The 22,254-nt window shown below is 35.6% G+C and overlaps 1 protein-coding gene across 3 annotated transcripts in view; it reads left to right on the top strand.

Moving 5' to 3' along the window:
• The window catches only part of MGAT4C (MGAT4 family member C), a 793,076-nt gene extending 777,665 nt beyond the window's left edge, over window positions 1–15,411 (top strand). For 2 of the 3 annotated variants that reach the window (XM_081587383.1, XM_081587382.1), the window contains 3 exons: window positions 5,118–5,270; window positions 11,638–11,785; window positions 13,600–15,411. In XM_081587383.1, the coding sequence (XP_081443509.1) occupies window positions 5,124–5,270; window positions 11,638–11,785; window positions 13,600–14,741 (1,437 nt within the window). In that variant the 5' untranslated portion in view covers window positions 5,118–5,123 and the 3' untranslated portion in view covers window positions 14,742–15,411. Of the gene's footprint in view, window positions 1–5,117; window positions 5,271–9,033; window positions 9,159–11,637; window positions 11,786–13,599 lie in introns of those variants that run through there. The other variant, XM_081587384.1, reaches the window with a different exon arrangement.
• Window positions 15,412–22,254: the final 6,843 nt, after the last annotated feature.

Here is a 22,254-nt window from a genome sequence, read left to right as displayed (position 1 = left end):
TGAAAAATCCCAAGGACAGAGGAGCCTGGTGGGCTGCAGTCCATGGAATCACAAGACTCAGACATGACCGAGTAACTAACACTTTATACAATATTAATGTTTCATTTCAGTTCAGTCGCTTGGTTGCGTCCGACTCTTTGTGATGCTATGGACAGCAGCATGTCAGGCTTCCCTGCCCATCACCAACTTCCAGAGCTTGCTCAAACTCACGTCCATCAAGTCGGTGATGCCCTCCAACCATCTAATCCTCTGTCCATCCCCTTCTCCTCCTGCCTTCCGTCTTTCCCAGCATCAGGGTCTTTTCCAGTGAGTCAGTTCTTCGCATCAGGTGGCCAAAGTATTGCAGTTTAGACTTCAGCATCAGATCTTCCAATGAATATTCAGAACTGATTTCCTGTAGGATTGACTGACTTCATCTCCTTGCAATCCAATGGATTCTCAAGAGTCATCTCCAACAGCACAGTTCAAAAGCACCAATTCATCAGTGCTCAGCTTTCTTTACAGTACAACTCTCACAACCACACATGATTCCTAGAAAAACCATAGCTTTGACTAGATGGGCCTTTGTCAGCAAAGTAATGTCTCTGCTTTTTAAATGTTGTCTATTCTGGTCATAGCTTTTCTTCCAAGGAGCAAGCATCTTTTAATATTTCATGGCTGCAGTCACCATCTGCAGTGATTTTGGAGCCCCAAAAAATAAAGTCTGTCACTGTTTCCATTGTTTCCCCATCTATTTGCCATGAAGTGATGGGACAAGATGCCATGATCTTAGTTTTCTGAATGCTGAGTTTTAAGCCAACTTTTCTACTCTCCTCTTTCACTTTCATCAAGAGACTCATTAGTTCTTCTCCATTTTCTGCCATAAGGGTGGTGTCATCTGCATATCTGAGATATTTCTCCCAGAAACCTTGATTCCAGCTTGTGCTTCATCCAGCCTGACATTTCACATGATGTAAAGCTCAGTCAGTTAATCATCTGCCTACAATGCAAAAGACCTGGGTTCGATTCCTGGGTCAGGAAGATCCATTAGAGAAGAAAATGGAAACCCACTCCAGTATTCATCCCTAGAAAGCCCATGGACAGAGGAGCCTGGTGGGCTACAGACCATGGGGTCGCAAGAGTCAGACACTACTTAGCAACTAAACCACCACCACTCTGCATATAAGTTAAATAAGCAGGGTGACAATATATATCCTGACGTACTCCTTTTCCTATTTGGAACAAGTCTGTTGTTCCATGTCCAGTTCTAACTGTTGCTTTTTGACCTGCATACAGATTTCTCAGGAGGCAAGTAAGGTGGTCTGGTATTCCCATCTCTTTCAGAATTTTCCACAGTTTGTTGTGATTCACAGTCAAAGGCTTTGGCATAGTCAATATAGCTGAAGTAGATGTTTTTCTAGAACTCTCTTGCTTTTTCAATGATCCAACAGATGAGGGCATTTTGATCTCTTGTTCCTCTGCCTTTTCTAAATTCAGCTTGAACATCTGGAAGATCATGGTTCACATACGGTTGAAGCCTGGCTTGGAGAATTTTGAGCATTACTTTGCTGTGTGTGAGATGAGTGCAATTGTGCAGTAGTTTGAACATTCTTTGGCATTGCCTTTCTTTGGGATTGAAATGAAAACTGACCTTTTCCAGTCCTGTGGCCACTACTGAGTTTTCCAAATTTGCTGGCATATTGAGTGCAGCACTTTTAACAACATCATCTTTTAGGATTTGAAATATCTCAACTGGAATTCCTTCACCTCCACTAGCTTTATCCATAGTGATGCTTCCTAATGCCTACTTGATTTTGCATTTCAGGATATCTGGCTCTAGGTGAGTGATCACACCATCGTGGTTATCTGGGTCATGAAGATCTTTTTTGTATAGTTCTTCTGTGTATTCATGCCACCTCTTCTTAATATTTTCTGCTTTTGTTAGGTCCATGCCATTTCTGTCCTTTATAGTGCCCATCTTTGCATGAAATGGTCCCTTGGTATCTCTAATTTTCTTGAAGAGATCTCTAACTTTCCCCATTCTATTGTTTTCCTCCATTTCTTTGCATTGATCACTAAGGAAGGCTTTCTCATCTCTCCTTGATATTCTTTGGAATTCTGCATTCAGATGTGTATATCTTTCTTTTTCTCCTTTCTTTCAGCTTCTCTTCCTTTCTCAGCTATTTGTAAGGCCTCCTCAGACAATCATTTTGGCTTTTTGCATTTCTTTTTCTTGAGGATGGTCTTAATCACTGCCTCCTGTACAACATCACAAACCTCCATCCATTGTTCTTCAGGGACTCTGATATCAGATCTAATCCTGTTAATCTACTTGTCACTTCCACTGTATAATCATAAAGGATTTGATTTAGCTCATACATGTATAGTCTATTGGTTTTCCCTACTTTGTTCAATTTAAGTCTGAATTTAGCAATAAAGAGTTCATGATCTGAGCCACAGTAAGCTCACAGTCTTGCTTTACTGACTGTATACAGCTTCTCCATCTTTGGCTGCAAAGAATATAATCAATATGATTTTGATATTGACCATCTGGTGATGTGCCTGTGTAGAGTCTTCTCTTATGTTGTTGGAAGAGAGTGTTTGCTATGACCAGTGTGTTCTCTTGGCAAAACTCTATTAGCCTTTACTCTGCTTCATTTTGTACTCCAAGGCCACATTTACCTGGCACTCCAGGTAGCTCTTAACTTCCTACTTTTGCATTCCAGTCTCCTATAATGAAAAGGACATCTTTTGGGGGTATTAGTTCTGGAAGGTCTTGTAGGTCTTCATAGAACCATTCAGCTTCAGCTTCTTCAGGATTACTGGTCGGGGCATAGACTTGGATTACCATGATATTGAATAGTTTGCCTTGGAAACCAACAGAGCTCATTCTGTCGTTTTTGAGATTTCACCCAAGAACTGCATTTTGAGCTCTTTTTTTGACTATGATAGGTACTCCATTTCTTCTAAGGGATTCTTGCCCACAGTTGTAGATATAACGGTCATCTGCATTAAATTCACCCATTCCAGTCCATTTTAGTTCACTGATTCCTTAAATGTCAACGTTCACTCTTGCCATCTCCTGTTTGACCACTTCCAGTTTACCGTGATTCATGGACCTAACATTCCAGATTCCTATGCAATATTGCTCTTTACCACATCCAGCTTTACTTCCATCACCAGTCACATCCACAATTGGCCGTTGTTTTCACTTTGGCTCTGTCTCTTCATTCTTTCTGGTGTTACTTCTCCACTCTTCTCCAGTATCATATTGGCTACCTACTGACCTGGGAAGTTCATCCTTCAATGTCATATCTTTTTGCCTTTTCATATTGCTCACGTGGTTCTCAAGGCACGAATACTGAAGTGGTTTGCCATTGCCTTCTCCAGTGGACCGTGTTTTGTCAGAACTCTCCACCATGACCCATTTGTCTTGGGTGGCCCTACATGGCATGGCTCGTGGTTTCATTAATTCATTATTGTTTTCCAGTATCAAGTTTTTCTTTATTTCTCAGTACACAGGAGATTGTACCACCCCACCCCCTTGAAATTAGAGTGGTAATACTATTATTATTTATGCCAGTAAGTAATATCTTAATATCATAATATCTTTTATGAGCAGCTCACAGTGCACAGCTCTACACTGTTAGATGGACGTGTTCTAGACATTGTTGTAAGGATTGGGTTACAGGCCTTTTTCACCTCCTGAAGTTCTTTATGCCCATAAATATTTCATCCTAAAGCTGAAACCAAGAAGACATAGTATATAACTCAAAAAGGCATAATTTCCAAATATTGTTGATTATGGACAAAATAGGATTCCACTAACCTTTTGATCATTCTAGGTTTTCTATATAGTTAAAAAAAATCAGTAATCTAAATGAATTTGTAATTATAGTGGATCACAAAATGTAGAAGAGTGAAATGGAAAATTATTAGGTTTCCACTAACCCTACAACTCCAGTTTACCTTTTTGTAGTCCATAAATCATTATAAACAGTAGATTGAGCAAGGCAATGTTGATATACCACTCCAGGATTTATACTGATTTAGCAAGAATTACTGGGAAAATTAACAAAACAATTATAACTGAATTTTTGTGTGGACTCACCCCCAAAACTTTAACTTCCTTTGTGACTTCTCTTTCTTTCACCCAAATTTTCTCCCCATATTTCTTTTCAGTGGACCTACTCTGAGATCAGTATTAGTCCCAAACTTCTAGTGTCTTCTATTTTTATTACATTATAATATGGGGAGGTAGATGTTACCTTAATGTTTGCTTTTCTCTCTTATTTTCATTCTTTCTCATCTGTTCAGTTCAGTCCCTCAGTCATGGCTGATTCTTTGAGACTCCATGGACTACAGCACACCCTGTCCATCATCAACCCCTGGAGCTTGCTCAAACTCATGTCCATAGAGTTGGTGATTCCATCCAACCCACTCATCCTCTGTCAACCCCTTCTCCTCCTGCCTTCCATCTTTCCCATCATCAGGGTCTTTTCAAATGAGTCAGTTCTTCACATCAGGTGGCCAAAGTATTGGAGTTTCAGCTTCAGCATCAGGCCTTCCAATTAATATCCAGGACTGATTTCCTTTAGGATGGACTGGGTGGATCTCCTTGCAGTCCAAGGGACTCTCAAGAGTCTTCTCCAACACCACAGTTCAAAAGCATCAATTATTCAGCACTCAGCTTTCTTTATCATCCAGCTCTCACAGCTATACATGACTACTGGAAAAACCATAGCTTTGACTAAACGGACCTTTGTTGGCAAAGTAATGTCTCTGTTTTTAGTATGCTGTCTATGTTGTCTTCCTAGGAGTAAGGGTCTTTTAATTTTATGGCTGCATTCACCATCTGCAGTGGGGACTATTATTTTCTTACATTATTGTTACCAATATTTATTTGTTCAGAAATAGCTGTGCTTTTCACTTTTACTTACACTACATCAAGATAAACCACTGCATTATCTTTATGTTAATGTATTGATAAATTATGCCAACTTTTATTGTGAAATTTTAAACAATTTTGGTTCAAATATTTGGAGAGTAAAACTTTATAAAGGCCTGTTGATTGATATGGTGAAGAAATATTTGCATGCATAATTAATTGTTAGTAATTCTGTGCCTCTTTTCCACAGGAGAGAATGCTTAAATTTCACCAAGTGAAACACATTTTTGATATACTAGATAAAATGCGATGCCTGCGAAAACGTTCCACAGTCTCATTCTTGGGAGTTCTTGTCATTTTCCTTCTGTTTATGAACTTGTACATTGAAGATAGCTATGTTATGGTAAGTCTTGGAGGTTGATTACTTTTTGTTCAAAGTAAGGCCTAAGTCCAACAAGACAGTCCCCTTGCAACGTAACTTCCATCCCAGGATATTGAAAGAGCCTTAGTATGAGCAAAATTATAACATATATCTTTCCCATCTAGCTACTTTTTATATTAATTATATATTGCCAACGTTATAATTGTTTTGGCTCATGTTGCAATGTTTTATTTAATGCTATATGCTATATTTAATGCAAATATGCACATCTAATTACAAATAAGTTAGCTGTCATCCCAATCTGAATTACCTGTGTGTGTGTGTGTGTGTGTGTGTGTGTGCGCGTGTGCTTATTCCCTCAGTCGTGTCCAACTGTTTATAACCTCATGAACTGTAGACCACCAGGAACCTCTGTCCATGAGATTCTCCAGGCAAGATTACTGGAATGAGTTGTCAGTCCCCTCTCCAGGGGATCTTCCCGACTCGGGGATGGAACCCATATCTCCTGCATTGACAGGCAGATTCTTTAGCACTGAGCCACCAGGGAAGCTCACAGTAGTATATTACATATTTATTGAAAAAAATACACTTGTAAGTGGAACTGGGCAGAGTCACCTGTAAATAGACTAAACAAATTTTTATAGGTATTTCTCCTTACTTTCTTTACTTTTCTATATTATCAAAAATTTTCACATCCTATTGTCTAGTTAATGATACTAATTGTGCTATTTTGTTAAGAAGGAATGCTTTATTAATGTGCGACATCTCATTTGGATCTTGAATAGCTGTAAATGACCACCATGTTTTACCCTTATAGTCACTGAAAAGTAATAAAGAACTTCAAGAACTAAAGATAATAATGTGAAAACTATTCGATAGTTTAAAAAAGGTAAAATTAGTAAGTTAGTAGGTTTTTTCCCCCATGTCTGGCAGCATGCAGGTATCTTAGTCCACTGTGCATGCATGCATGCTAAGTTGCTTCAGTAATGTCTGACTCTTTATGACCTTATGGAGTATAGCTTTCCAGGCTCCTCTGGCCATAGGATTCTCCAGGCAAGAATACTGGAGTGGGTTTCCATGCCCTCCTCTAGGGGATCTTCCTGACCCAGGGATCAAACTTGTAACTTTTGCATCTCCTGCATTGGCAAGCAGGTTCTTTACCCCTAGAACTGCCTTAGAAGCCCCTAACCAGGGATCAAACCCATGTCCCCTGCAATGGAAGTGTGGAATCTTAACCTCTGAAGAAACTTACTAATGATATGCACTGGGACACCAAGGAAGTCCCTAATATTATGTTTTTATTTTCTGGGTCGGGGGGGTTGGTTTTCTTTCTTTTGGCCGCACCACACAATTATAGATACTTAGTTCCTGACCAGGGATCAAACCCATGCTCTTTGCAATGGAAGCACAGAGACTTAACCACTGGGCAGCCAAGGAAATTCCCTGAATGCATTTTAAGTGAATTATGAAAGTATACAAAAAGACACATTCTGACTAATTGTGAGAACTCAATATGTCTCTATTTATTTTTGCTATGATTATCACGTAATTCATGTCTAATGATAATAATTATGGACATTTCTTATTTACTTTTTCCATCATAATTGATGTTAAGATATCTGGAAAAATTCTAATACTTGTGCAATTATTCCTGTTTACAGATTTCAGAAAATCAAAGCCTTAGAACATACGGAGGACTGGAAAGTACTTTCTTTCATACAAGCATGCTAAAAACTTTCAGTTAATATCTTAACCAGAGAGACTCTGACAACAACTTCAAAGATCATTTCCTAGTAAAATGTTTTCTTTTATTAATTGAAAATGATTTAGTAACTACCAGTTACTTGCCAGATACTATTCTAAATCCTACAAGCCGACCAAATGATCTTAGTTGGTACAGATTTTCTTAGGAGGTCTTCTGTAAAGCATCTTGCCTCCCTTAGCATTGCTCTTTGATGGTGAGATGCTGTCACATTCCTAGATCTTGACTCTGCCTATATCTTTTACCTTCAATTATAGGTTTAATCTTGTGGGCTTTTACCTTCAAGTATAGGTTTAATCCTACCACCCTTAGTCAATTCACCATATTGAAGGTACCACAGTTAATAGAATTTGACTAGACATGATCTAGTTAAACATAGCAAACTAGAAAGACTTACTAATGATATGCATTTTAGACTTTTTTAACCTGACTATTAAGTTTATGAAATTTAAGGACAATAGAGCAAGACCTAGGTGATCCACCTATTTTTTAATTAAGAGAATTGAAGATTGTAAATTAATTAGAGGAGCTCTTGATTAATGATTTAATTTTGTAATAAGCATTTATTTCTTGCATCTGTGTGTACTGGTAAAAGTAAATCACGTCTTGTAAATCAAAAGCATGGTATTGGTAGGGTGCTTGTTGCATTTAGTGATGATAAGACTCTTTCAAGCACAATTTCAATATTTAACTTTAAGTAGACAAAATATTATTATATGCAGCAAACATCCTTATGTCTTTTTGGAAGAGAACTACTTCAAATTCACCATAAAATGTATAAGAAGTAATAGAGTACATACCCATAAGAAGATCAAATGTTATTGCTCTGTTTATACATTTCTGTCTAAACATCAGTCCTACCCACATTATTTGAAAGTATGATTTAATGAAGTAGCTCTTACTAAAGAGTACTTTCTCAATGAAATCTGGCTTCATTAGCCATATACCACCAGGAAAACCCATATATATCTAATCAGATTTACAAATCATCCCAGGTACAGAGAAGAGATTGCTTCTTAGCTTAAAAAACTGAATTTATTTTTAAATATTTACATTATGTTAGAAAAAGTGAATTAAAATGGGTGTTAAATATAAACATCCCCCCATTTTGAAAATTTAGTGACAATATTTTTATTAGTTTAAATATTCACTCTTTACTAGAGGATATTTTCTACCTATATTACATTTTGAACTAAATTTTATGCCAAGGCTTAATAGGTATAAACTTTTAAATATTCATTGTCATTCATGTACAATTACATTAAAATTGTTCTTCTACAATGTGTTAATATCCACGGAAAACTGGCCTCTTAGTTGTGGCTTGAGGAATCTAGTTCCTCGACACAGGTTTGAACCCCAGCCTCCTACGTTGGGAGCACAGTCTTAACCATTGGACCACCAGGGAAGTCCCCTGTTTTTCTTAAATCGGGAGGAAATTGTAGTTATAACTCAGATAAACAGTGACAGTTGTAAGGCCTGTAGGGTTATTTAGCACATGTATTCTACTCTTCTTGCTAGAAAATCCATCAATGGCCCCAAATCCTGGGCGTATAACAGATTAGTGTATTGCTTACATGATAGAGGCATATGTGCCTTTCAGTAGGGAAGAAAGCCAAGTTCAGTGTAATTGACAAATTGTATTACAAGGCAAGCTAAGTAGAAGAGACACTGCACGCCCAATCAACTTAGCCTCTCGGCTGTGAGCATCTTCAAAGTAGCCACTAGGGTATATATTTAGCCTGTAGCTAGTCCATTGAATTTCATTCCCATCCAGAAGATGATTGTCATAAAACTTTGTCTTATTACTGAAAAATACACTACAGCATAGTAGCTAAAGAAGGTATCCAGGGAGAGCCTGGCTGTTCAGGTAGATGTTTCTGGAAAGCAGCCAACAAGGCTGACTCAGGTGAAAATTGCATTATTTATTTATGCTGGAGAGTGTAAAGACTTGTTCTTGCGAATTTAATAAAGTGTTTTCATATGTCTCATTTCATCTGATATTCTGTTATGTCCTTCAATCAGGATGAATGTACTCCATCTTATCACAGAAAAGGTCTCGATTTTTACGTGTTCAAGATAGAATTCTTAAAGAGATATTCAGTATCCCGCACTTCCTTTAGAATGTGACATCACATAAGAACAGAATGGTAAAATGAATTCAGTTTTATGACTACTGTGTGATTTTTATAAATATATTTTCTAGATCCTATTAAATATGAACATTATATTTACTATTAAAGTAGTCAATGCAAAATTGAGTCTCCAGTTGCCTTTTGAAAATCCTAAATTTGTTCATTTTAAAACTTTCATGATTTTTTTTAGGTTTTCAGAAATACAAACATGAAAATATTTATGTGCAATTCATTTAAAATAATCAGAATTCAATGGATATTAATTAGTACATTTATATAACTAGTCTCCCAAGTTTAATGTCATGCATTTTAAAATTCTGTAACTTATAGATGGCAAACACATTATAAATCAGAAAAAAGTATTTTTCTTTGTCCAAATTATCAAAGCAATATAAAATATAGAAATACACTATTAAAAAGCAAATATAGGCTCATAAACATAATTCAATATACAGAAAAGCTATACAGAATGCATATTCATTTATCAAGGACCAGATTGAAAGCTCTTGCCAGTCAATGTTCACTATTTCAACTTTTATTCTAAGATAATTTCAGCCTGGCCATAGATTTAAAACTTTGAGTTAGTCACCTTTTCCATCGATTGATATTTGAATTTGAAATAAAGCAGTAAATGTTCCAACTAAAGTACAATTTGTATTTGAATCCTTTCTAATATTTTAGGACAATGTTTAATTGATTAAAGTTTTATTGACCACAGTCAAAGAATATGAGGACCAAATTTATTTAATACATTCACTTTCTCTGTTGTCTTAATGGTATTGCTCATACCTGACCTCCCAGTCCTATACTGAACAGTCAAAATATCCACAGAACTCACATAGCACAATAGATATTTTGCCAGAAAAGAAAAAAAATTCTAATTAGGTTACCCCAATATTCTACCAGTGATAATAAACCATATACAAAAGCCAAGCAGGTCATCATGTTGCTAGTAATGTATAACTAATAGAGGTTTGGTCAAATGATGATTAGATAGTCAAAATCTACAAGTGAACTTATATCAGAGGGAGGTAAAAGGAAGCAATTAATTGTTAGCAGGATATTTTTAAGCTGAACAAGAATATCTTCTTGAATATAAACCATCCTGAAGATTGTATGACATAATTCCATTATCAAATTGATACTAAAGTTTTTAAACATAAAAGAAGTAAACTTCACTTTCATCAGGACACTCCCTCTCCCCCTCTACACTCACAAGCAGCAAGCAAACATCATGGAAAAGACCTGTACAAGGTCTAAAGACATTTCCTTGAACACTTGGTACAAATGTCTCCTAATCAAGATATCTTGAAGATATTTGTAAAAAATACTATCATTTCACAAAGACCATTGCTGTCCATTCTCAATAGCCTTTGATTATAGTTGCTACATAAGTGACTGACTAAAACTTCCTGATTAATAAGTTATTCAAACTCCAAGTATGATGTTCACTGTTGCATCCTTCTAATCATTCCTAAAATTTCAAAATCTTAGAAATAATGTATGATCTTTTATTTGACAGGACTTGGAGAAGAGTAAGTAGTTTAATATGATTCAGATACCAGGAATCTAGTGAGAATAGCTTTACATGAAACTGCAAAAGATCACTGTCAAGCTTGAAGATTCTTGTAAAGAATTTGAATTTAACATGAAGGCAGTGGGAGTTTTCAATTTTTTTTTTTTTATCAAGAGAATGCCATTATTAACGTATGCTTTAGAAAAGCAACTGTAAGCATAAAATAAAAAGTGGAAAATAGTGAACATAATCGGGAATTCAGGTGAAAAATAATTATTACAGCTTCTAATGCCAGTAATTGAGATTTATATAATACCCATATTAAAGACTCTTGAGAGTCCCTTGGATTGCAAGGAGATCAAACAAGTCAATCATAAAGGAAATCAACCTTGAATATTCATTGGAAGGACTGCTGCTGCAACTGAAGTTCTAATACTTTAGCCACCTGATGCAAAGAGCCAACTCATTGGAAAAGACCCTGCTGCTGCTGCTGCTGCTGCTAAGTCGCTTCAGTCGTGTCCGACTCTGTGCGACCCCATAGATGGCAGCCCACCAGGCTCCTCTGTCCATGGGATTTTCCAGGCAAGAACACTGGAGTGGGTTGCCATTTCCTTCTCCAGACACTGATGCTAGAAAAGATTGAAGCCAGGAGGAGAAGGGGATGACAGAGGATAAGATGGTTAGATGGCATCACAACACCAACTCAATGGACGTGAGTTTGAGCAACCTCTGGGAGATGGTGAAGGACAGGGAAGCCTGGCGTGCTGCAGTCCATGGGGTTGCAAAGAGTTGGACATGACTGAGCAACTGAACAACAACAATGTATTGTATATTAGATATATATACCCATTATATATATGTGTGTGTGTGTGTGTATATATATACACACACACATATATTATTATTATTGTGTAAGGAGAAAGTTTATTTAATCCATGACCATCTATTATTTCTCTCTTCCTCCTTCTTGGCATTCAGGAAGGAGACAAACAGATTTTAAGAGAAACATCTACACATCAGCTGAGTCCAGAACACTACATGCATACTTTCAAAGATTTGTCTAATTTCTCAGGAGCCCTCAATGTCACCTATCGCTACTTAGCTGTCATGCCTTTACAAAGAAAGCGTAAGTAAAGTATACTTATACTTTTAAAATCAAGAACAATAAAATACTTTGCTTTAAAATAATGATAATATGCTTCATTTGTATAACAAGAAATTTATGGGCTTTACTAACATAATATATACTTTGGGACACATTCAGTGTTTCTTCACAAATGCAGTTATTCACTAATTCAATTTCATTAATAACAACACCAAAAAACTAAATGCCTAATTGTGACATGAAGTTTTCAACAGTTTGCTAAAGAATTCATGTAGGGAGACTAGGAAAAAGCAATTCACTTTAACTTTTTAAAGTTAGCTTTTAAAAATAATTATTCCCACAGTGATACATTTTCAAACATTGGTTTTATGACGTGCCACCATTTTGAAGTAGTGAAAGTCATTGTATTTGTTTCCTAAGATGTCATAACAAATGATCACAAACTAGGTGGTTTGAAACAATGGAAATTGATTCTCTCACATTTCTGGAGGCAGAATTCAGAAACCAGGATGCTGGCAGCACCAGACCCCATCTAGAGGAGAATCCTTCCTTGACCCTTCCAGGTGCTGGTCACACTTGGCATTCCTTGGTTTGTTGTAGCAAAACTGCAATCACTGCCACTCTCTCCACATGGCCTTCTTTGTCTCTGTGTCCTCTCCCATACTTATAAGGACATTAGTCATTGAATTTATGGCCCAATCTACATCCAATATGATTTCATCTGGAGATCTTTAACTAATTGCATCTTCAAAGGCTATTTCCAAATAAGGTCATAGTCTAAAGTTCCAGGTAGATATGAAATTTTGGAGGCAATTATTCAGTCCACTACAGGCACTTTGATCCAAGCAGTAACATACTACATTTCATGAATTTCAAGACATTATAAATTATAGAAAATATCATGATCTAATTGATGCACCGCTAAGAAAGTATGAGCATCATCAATTTTAAGTTGTAAGATGCTATCAGTTGTGATATACAACCTGAGTTTAAAATATTTCTGTGTGAAAAATATGTTTTAGAATCAGTGATACACAGTGATATCATGAACTTCTTAGTAGATGGTGTGAAGACCACAAAAATTGAGCTCCCTGTTAAGAAGTGTTTATGCAAGTGAGTTTGTGATCACCAGGTTGAGGAAAAATTGCAATAGTTTTAGCTTTGTTTAGATCTTTTATTCTTCCATTTCAAATGTCTACTTCTCTTAAACTTCCTCCTAATTTCAAAGACTGCCACTATTTTTTAAAATCTTCATATATTGTGCCACCTTTGTTCACACATTACTAATCCCTTTCCATACTAAGTTTACAGATGTGAGCTGGCACGTATACCAACTGCTTTATACTAAAGAGGCAATATAAAACAGAGAGTTTGTGTGTGTTAGTCACTCAGCTGTGTCTGACTTTTTGAGACCCCATGGACTGTAGAGAACTCAGGGGGGGATTCTCCAGGCAAGAATACTGGAGTGGTTTGCCATTTCCTTTTCCAGCTGCTTTATACTAAAGAGGTAATATAAAATAGAGTAAGAGCAGGCAAGAATATTGCAGTAACTTGCCATTTCCTCCTCCAGGGGATCTTCCTGACCCAGAGATCGAACCAGTCACTCCTGTGTCTCCTGCATTGGCAGGCAGTCTTTACCACTGTGCCACCTGGAAGCTTTTGTATGCTTAGCATAATTCTTTAATCACAAAATACTCTATATATGATCATTCACTTAGATGTACTTAATAGAGTAGAAGCCCTAAGGGGAAAAGAACTTTTTTTTTCTTTTTTCTATGTTATTCAAAACCCAATTTCACCTTTATTTTGTCTTCATTCTGGGTTCCTTTGTTCAGGATTTCTTACAATTGGACTTTCATCAGTGAGACGAAAAAAAGGAAGCTATTTACTTGAGACAATCAAGTCAATTTTTGAGCAATCCAGCTATGAAGAATTGAAGGAAATTTCAGTGGTGGTTCATCTAGCTGACTTTAACTCATCCTGGCGTGAGGTTATGCTGCAAGATATTACACAGAAATTTGCCCACCATATTATTGCTGGAAGGTTAATGGTTATACACGCTCCAGAGGAATATTACCCAATCCTGAGTGGCCTTAAAAGAAATTACAATGATCCAGAAGATAGAGTCAGATTCCGTTCCAAGCAAAATGTAGATTACGCTTTTTTGCTCAACTTTTGTGCCAATATTTCATACTATTATGTAATGCTTGAAGATGATGTTCGTTGTTCAAAAAATTTCTTAACTGCCATCAAGAAAGTCATTGCATCCTTAGAAGGAACTTACTGGGTAACCCTTGAGTTCTCTAAGCTTGGCTATATTGGAAAACTTTATCATTCTCATGATCTCCCACGTTTGGCACATTTTTTATTAATGTTTTATCAAGAAATGCCTTGTGATTGGCTATTGACTCATTTTCGGAGTCTGTTAGCTCAGAAAAATGTGATTCGTTTTAAACCATCTCTCTTTCAGCACATGGGTTATTATTCATCATATAAAGGAACTGAGAATAAGTTGAAGGATGATGATTTTGAAGAGGAGCCATTTGACCTCCCAGATAACCCTCCTGCAAGTCTATATACCAACATGAGTGTTTTTGAAAATTATGATGCAAGCAAAGCTTACAGTAGTGTTGATGAATACTTCTGGGGGAAACCACCTTCAACAGGAGATGTCTTTGTGATTATTTTTGAAAAACCAATTGTAATCAAAAGAATTAAAGTGAATACTGGAACAGAAGATCGGCAAAATGATATTTTGCATCACGGAGCCCTAGATGTTGGGGGGAATATTAGATATTTTAAACAAAATAGACAATGTATTACTTATATTAGATTAGGGGAATTCAGAAATGGAAACTTTGAAGTATCTGATGTAAATCAAAAAATTCCATTTGATATACGTTGTATGAGGATATATGTTACCAAAACACAAAAGGAATGGCTGATTATTAGGAGTATTAGCATTTGGACTTCTTAGCCAATTAAACCAATATGTCCAGTTACTGAAGCAGGTCTTCCAATTTCCTGCTTTGCTACTTCTTCTTTTGCTCCTTTGTCCTTTAGAACGAAAGCAATGGATTGGATATTTAAAAAGTCCATCATTTTGGCAGTTTTGACCTACTCATTGTCAGCATACTTTTATGCACACATTTATTTTAACTTTGGAAGCTGAATATCAGTTCATAGTTAATGATACTTTTGTTTATATTTTAATGTTATTGTGCTACTTTCAAAATTTCATCTGCATGTCAAAAAGGTGACATGAAGGATTTAAAATGAGAAAATGTGTGGTTTGTTCAATGGTGAATCTTGAAAGTTCCCACTGTATGCACTTAGTCAAGAATTGATTTCATTATATCATCAGATAAATTTTATTAAGCATCTCTGTGACTATGCAGTTGATTAGAATGATAATCTGTCTTTTCTTTTCTTGTAAACTTAGGTTTCCATAGACTCCTGTACGTCTACAATGAATACCTCCTCATAGAAGTGATGTCTTTACAACATAATTTTGTGTGTCGTTGTGGTGATGAAAAGAAAAAAAAAGGCTTAAAAATATCCTCCCCTGATTATTTATATAGGAGGGGAAGTTGTTCAATGTATAAAAATTTGAACACCTACTGTCAATAAATTTTCTGTGGGAAGCAGTCTTTTTCTAGGTTCCCTTTTGCAAAAATAAAGATTATGCTCAGTATTTTCAGATTCCACTGGGTACCTGCATTTAACAGAAAAAAATAGAGAAGGCTTATGGTTAATCCATTCCTAATGAAAATTTTCAGTATATGCAGAAAAATTTTGCAATTGATTTTATATGTTTGTATTAAAATTCATATGCTTAAAATCCTTGTGATTTATCATATACTTTTTTGGAGTTCAAATGGACATTTTATGAAGGAAGAACATAAGAAACAGAAATCAGTCATTTTTTCTACACTCATAGTAAGGCATGGATGAGAGATCAAATGTTTTACTATCCAGACTATGTTCTTTCTCTTACGTAGAGATTGGTCTTCACATAATTTATGCTTTTGTTTCTCTGGTACATGAGTCTCAGTTAAAAAGTTATTCTATCTGAAAATAGCTTGCATAATTTTTCCATAAGTCATGTTGTCATTCTGTGAAATAATCCTAAAGTGCCCTAAATGATGGTCTTGTGATATATGCACCTAAATGGTAAGCAAACTTGTCTAAATTTTCCTGTGAGGGACTTCACCATAGTGTCTGCACCATAGAGTCATTAAAGCAATTCAGGACACACACGTTAGTGCATCCTAAAATCATTGTTTTTTCAGAATGTCCTGAGCTTGTCTCATCATTTTCTTTTTTGACAAACAACAAAGATGAAGTAATTAATTGTTCATTGTTGTTCAGTCATTAAGTTGTATCCAACTCTTTGTGACCCCCATGGACTGCAGCACACCAGGCTTCCATGTCCTTCACAATCTCCCAGAGTTAACTCAAACTCATAAAGACAAATAAATATACTATTATGTAGATCAATATACAACATATACAATATGGAGAGAGAGATGACATACCATACTTGGGATAATGAGAAGATAAGGAATTCCTCTTGTTCTTCTTTCCATCCTGAAACAAAATTCTTAGGAATCACTTGTATGGTAGAGTCCAAGACTGGAAAATATTTTATTAATTCTATTCAAATAAATTAAAATTAGAAACTCAGATAAAATTATTGGGATTTTTTTTTATTGATACAATAGCTAACGTGTATTTTCTTTCCACACAGTTGCTACAGTATTAGAGAAAACAATGAATCTATAATATTCTGTGGCATATTTAAGTGTCAAAGTCATAAGAAAAATACTGCCACTAACCTGCCAAGCAGGAGACATAAGAGGTGCAGTTTGGATCCCTGAGTCGGGAAGATCCCCTGGAGAAGGAAATGCCAGCCTACTCTAGTATTCCTGCCTAGAGAATTCCATGGACCGAGGAGCTGGGTGGGCTATGGTCCATAGAGTCACAAAGAGTAGGACACTACTGAAGAGACTTAGCACTCACGCCTGCCACTAAACTATTACCTTTATTTTGATTTGGAGGATGCTTGCCAGATACTTAAAGATACTCCACATTCTTGACTTGTCTCACTCTCTTTTATTACCTGGCTAATTGTATAGTATTTTACACATATATTAGAAATTAGAAATAACCTTTTTTTCTGTGCTTTCAAGGATGAAAGGTACACGATAGAGACATATAATACCAAGACCTAGGTAGACTCCATGAAGTGAGTTGTTAACTTTTGCACATTCTTCCGAGAGTGTTTACAAAGACCAACCGTTGACATTAAATTCTGGAAAATACCTCAAGAAACATTACTTAATTGGAGTTTTGCTGGAAAATTACAAATGCAAATGTGAACTACTGAGGTCACATTTCATCTTAAATTTGAGCCTTTCATTACTGAAACTGGGATTGCCTAAGCTGATCAGTCACATAAGAATGTCTCTGTTTTCATTACAGGTTGACCATGAGTCAACTCTCTAAGGAAAAGACTTTGACAAAGAAAGCTTCTCCATTATGAAGCAATGGTACAAATAACTTTTCTCCTTGAAAAAATATCTGACCAAACATTCTTTATCTTTACATGGTTCAAGGTGTAATCCTATATTTTAAAACGCTGAATAAGACTTCAGTAACCTTGTCTCAGAAACACAAAGCAAAAAAGATAAGTTTAATTATATTCTGTTATTAAGCATTATGTGATCTCTCTCTTTGCAGTAATTTTAAAAACACATACATCAAATTCTTTTTGCAAATGCCCATTGAAAAAGACTGGAATGTGACATGAATTGTTGAGTTATTTAATTGCTATAATATAAGATACTGATAGGTTTCAAGCACAAAATATGGTATGACCATAAAAAAATCTTGATTTGTATACTTTAAACTGACTGAAACATTATTTATGCTTAAAATTCTTAAGAGAATCTTTTCAGTATTTATGAAAATCAAAGAAAAGCATCTTGTTAAAGCACAATACAAGTTGTAAAATAAACATTTTTAGAAAATACGTATTTTAGCAGCAATAATAAAGATGGATATAAAAAATACATAAAACTTGTAATGCAAGCACTTTTACAATCTCATTGAAAAGTGATAACCTAGCGCAATTTATAAATCAGATGTTTTCTAATTATAAAAATATAATTTGGAAACCAATATGTCATTTAGAACTGTTTCTGTCATACAGCTGCACTCATGACACTGGAACATTCCATTTCTTATCGAGCAATATTCTTTGGGAATTTTTAAAAAGCTATCATGGCAAAACTGTAAAATAATGGTGTACAAATGAAACAAACATAAAATATAAGATATGGCAGGGAAAGCACTTGTTCTTCTAGATGTTCATATGGCACATTTGACTCAATATTTGTCAGCTTGCAACATGCCCTTTAGAATATGGCACCTAGAATTAACATTGCAAACACTACTTGCAATCTCCTCCTACAGTTGAAGACAGTAATGTAATTCTCTACTTTTGCCTTATCAATATATCCATTAATTCAACACTGTTATTTTATTATCACCATACTACTGACTAACAGAGTCCACACTCAAACTTCATGGTATTTATTACATAATCTACTGATGAAACATAATTTGCCATTTTGTACATGTTCAACTGATGCTTTGAAGATTTCTTTTAAGACTTAATATTAATTTCAAAAGAATCTCATTTTATTTCTTCTGGCCACGATCCCATACATTTCTGCTCTTGATTTTATCATTCAGTATTTTAACATAATCTCTCAAATGTATGCTACCACAAATTTAATATGTGTCTTTTGTCCTCATAGGAGATACAGTGGAAGAGTTGTGCAGATCTGAGTTTGACACCCAGTTTTGCAATTACTAACTTCTAGATATGAGAAAATTTGTTTAATTTCTTTGAAATTCAGTTCCCTCATCTGTGAAGTTGAAATAATTTTACCTTGCAGGGTGTTAGAGCTGGTGATCAGATAACATAAACTCATCAAGAAACTTATGTTTCCTTTCTTTTTAGCCATGGTATATAAGTGTAAAAGGATTTGGTCCTTCTACACTCTACCAGAGGCCTTCACTCTGATCAATAGGAATCATAAACTTCACTACACATTAGAAATGTTCTACCTTTTCTATATTATGTCCAAAGAATATCATGTATAATTATGTCAATGCCCTCCAAAAATCAAAATATATTATATTTCTGTCATTCTAAACTATGATTTTATAAATCTCATTCAAAGTTTGTAATATCTGTTCATAACATTCCCACTGTAAATATTAATGACCATTTTTTTTAATAAACCTAAATTCATTTACTTTGAAAAATAAAAAAAGGCTTTTTATATTTCTAAAATTTTTCTCAGAATCTTTATTAAGCTCATAGAACCATGGTTAAAAAAAAAATTAATGCTGACTTCCTGTTCTCTGACCTATTTTCCATTACTGGCAAAAGCAACCAGTGCACTGACATAAATTACCCAGGCTATAATGTTCTAACTTAGGACCCAGGTGGCTTATCTCCTTGACTACTCTGAGTTTCTGTGCTTGTATTTCTACTGCTTTGAATTTCTTCTCTATTTATTTCAGAATTCTTCTTTTTTTATTTATTTGTCTATTTTAATTGGAGGCTAATTACTTTACAATATTGTAGCAGTTTTTGCCATACATTGACATGAATCAGGCATGGGTGTACATGTGTTCCCCATCCTGAAACCCGCTTCCACCTCCCTCCCCATCCCATCCCTCAGGGTCATCCTAGTGTACCGGCCCTGAGAACCCTGTCTCATGCATCGAACCTGGACTGGCGATCTGTTTCACACACGGTAATATACACGTTTCAATGCTATTCTCTCAAATAATCCCACCCTCACCTTCTTCCACAGATTCCAAAAGTCTGTTCTTTACATTTGTGTTTCTTTTGCAGTTTTGCATATAGGGTCATCATTACCATCTTTCTAAATTCCGTATATATACATTAATATAATATATTGGTGTTTTTCTTTTTGACTTATTTCACTCTATAATAGGCTCCAGTTTCATCCACCTCATTAGAATTGATTCAAATGCATTCTTTTTAATAGCTGAGTAATATTCCATTGTGTATACGTACCACAACTTTCTTATCCATTCATCTGCTGATGGACATCTAGGTTGCTTGATGTCCTAGCTATTGTAAATGGTGCTGCGTGAACATTGGGGTACATGTGTCTCTTTCAATTCTGGTTTCCATGGTGTGTATGCCCAGTAGTGGGATTCCTGGGTCTTATCGCAGTTCTATTTTCACTTTTTTAGGAAGTCTCCACACTGTTTTCCACAGTGGCTGTACTAGTTTGCATTCCCACCAACAGTGTAAGAGAGTTCCCTTTTCTCCACACCCTCTCCAGCATTTATTGCTTGTAGACTTTTAGATAGCAGCCATTCTAACCGGCATGAGATGGTACCTCATTGTGGTTTTGATTTGCATTTCTCTGATAATGAGTGATGTTGAGCATCTTTTCATGTGTTTGTTAGCCATCTGTATGTCTTCTTTGGAGAAATGTCTGTTTAGCTCTTTGGGCCATTTTATGATTGGGTTGTTTATTTTTCTGGAATTGAGCTGCATGAGCTGCTTGTATATTTTTGAGATTCTTTGTCAGTTGCTTCATTTGCTATTATTTTCTCCCATTATGAAGGCTGTCTTTTCACCTTGCTTATAGTTTCCTTTGTTGTGCAAAAGCTTTTAAGTTTAACTAGGTACCATTTGTTTACTTTTGCTTTTATTTCCAATACTCTGGGAAGTGTGTCATAGAGGATCCTGCTGTGATTTATGTCAGAGGGTGTTTTGCGTATGTTTTCCTCTAAGAGTTTTATAGTTTCTGGTCTTACATTTAGATCTTTAATCCATTTTGAGTTTATTTTTGTGTATGGTGTTAGAAAGTGTTCTAGTTTCATCTTTTTTTTACAAGTGATTGACCAGTTTTCCCAGCACCACTTGTTAAAGAGATTGTCTTTTCTCCATTGTATATTCTTGCCTCTTTTGTCAAATATAAGATGTCCATAGGTGCGTGGATTTATCTGTGGGCTTTCTATTTTGTTCCATTGATCTATATTTCTGTCTTTGTGCCAGTACCATACTGTCTTAATGGCTGTAGCTTTGTAGTATAGTCTGAAGTCAGTCAGGTTGATTCCTCCAGTTCCATTATTCTTTCTCAAGATTGCTTTGGCTATTCGAGGTTTTTTTTATTTCCATACAAATTGTGAAATAATTTGTTCTAGTTCTCTGAAAAATACCATTGGTAGTTTGATAGGGATTGCGTTGAATCTATAGATTTCTTTGAGTAGTATACTGATTTACACTATATTGATTCTTCTGATTCATGAACATGGTATATTTCTCCAGCTATTTGTGTCCTCTTTTATTTCTTTCATCAGTGTTTTGTAGTTTTCTATATATAGGTCTTTTGTTTCTTTAGGTAAATTTATTCCTAAGTGTTTTATTGTTTTCATTGCAATGGTGAACAGAATTGTTTCCTTAATTTCTCTTTCTGTTTTCTCATTGTTGGTGTATAGGAATGCAAGGGATTTCTGTGTGTTCATTTTATATCCTGCAACTTTACTATATTCATTGATTAGCTCTAGTAATTTTCTGGTGGTGTGTTTAAGGTTTTCTATGCAGAGGATCATGTCATCTGCAAACAGTGAGAGTTTTATGTCTTCTTTTCCCATCTGGATTCCTTTTATTTCTTTTTCTTCTCCGATTGCTGTGGTTATAACTTCCAAAACTAAGTTGAATAGTAGTGGTGAGAGTGGGCACCCTTGTCTTGTTCCTGAGTTTAGGGGAAATAGTTTCAATTTTTCACCATTGAGGATGATGTTTGCTGTGGGTTTATCATATATGGCTTTTATTATGTTGAGGTATGTTCCTTTTATGCCTGCTTTCTGGAGGGTTTTTATCATAAATGGATGCTGAATTTTGTCAAAGGCTTTCTCTGCATCTATTGAGATAATCATATGGTTTTTAATCTTTCAAATTGTTAATGTGCTGTATCACATTGATTGATTTGTGAATATTGAAGAATCCTTGCATCCCTGGGATAAAGCCCACTTGATCATGATGTATGATCTTTTTAATATGTTGTTGGATTCTGTTTGCTAGAATTTTGTTAAGGATCTTTGCATCTATGTTCATCAGTGATATTGGTCTGTAGTTTTCTTTTTTTCTGGCATCTTTGTCTGATTTTAGTATTAGGGTGATGGTGGCCTTCATAGACTGAGTTTGGCAGTTTACCTTCCTCTGCAATTTTCTGGAGGAGTTTGAGTAGAATAGCTGTTAGCTCTTCTCTAAATGTTTGATAGAATTCACCTGTAAAGACATCTGGTCCTGGGCTTTTGTTTGCTGGAAGATTTTTTATTACAGTTTCGATTTCTGTGCTTGTGATGGGTCTGATAAGATTTTCTATTTCTTCCTGGTTCAGTTATGGGAGGTTATACTTCTCTAA

This window comes from Giraffa tippelskirchi, chromosome 4 (assembly GCF_054371585.1).
Source record: "Giraffa tippelskirchi isolate mGirTip1 chromosome 4, T2T-mGirTip1v1.2.pri, whole genome shotgun sequence".
NCBI classification, from domain to species: Eukaryota; Metazoa; Chordata; class Mammalia; order Artiodactyla; family Giraffidae; genus Giraffa; species Giraffa tippelskirchi.
The sequence above is the reverse complement of the archived record's forward strand: the minus strand, read 5'-3'. Positions and strand labels throughout refer to the sequence as shown.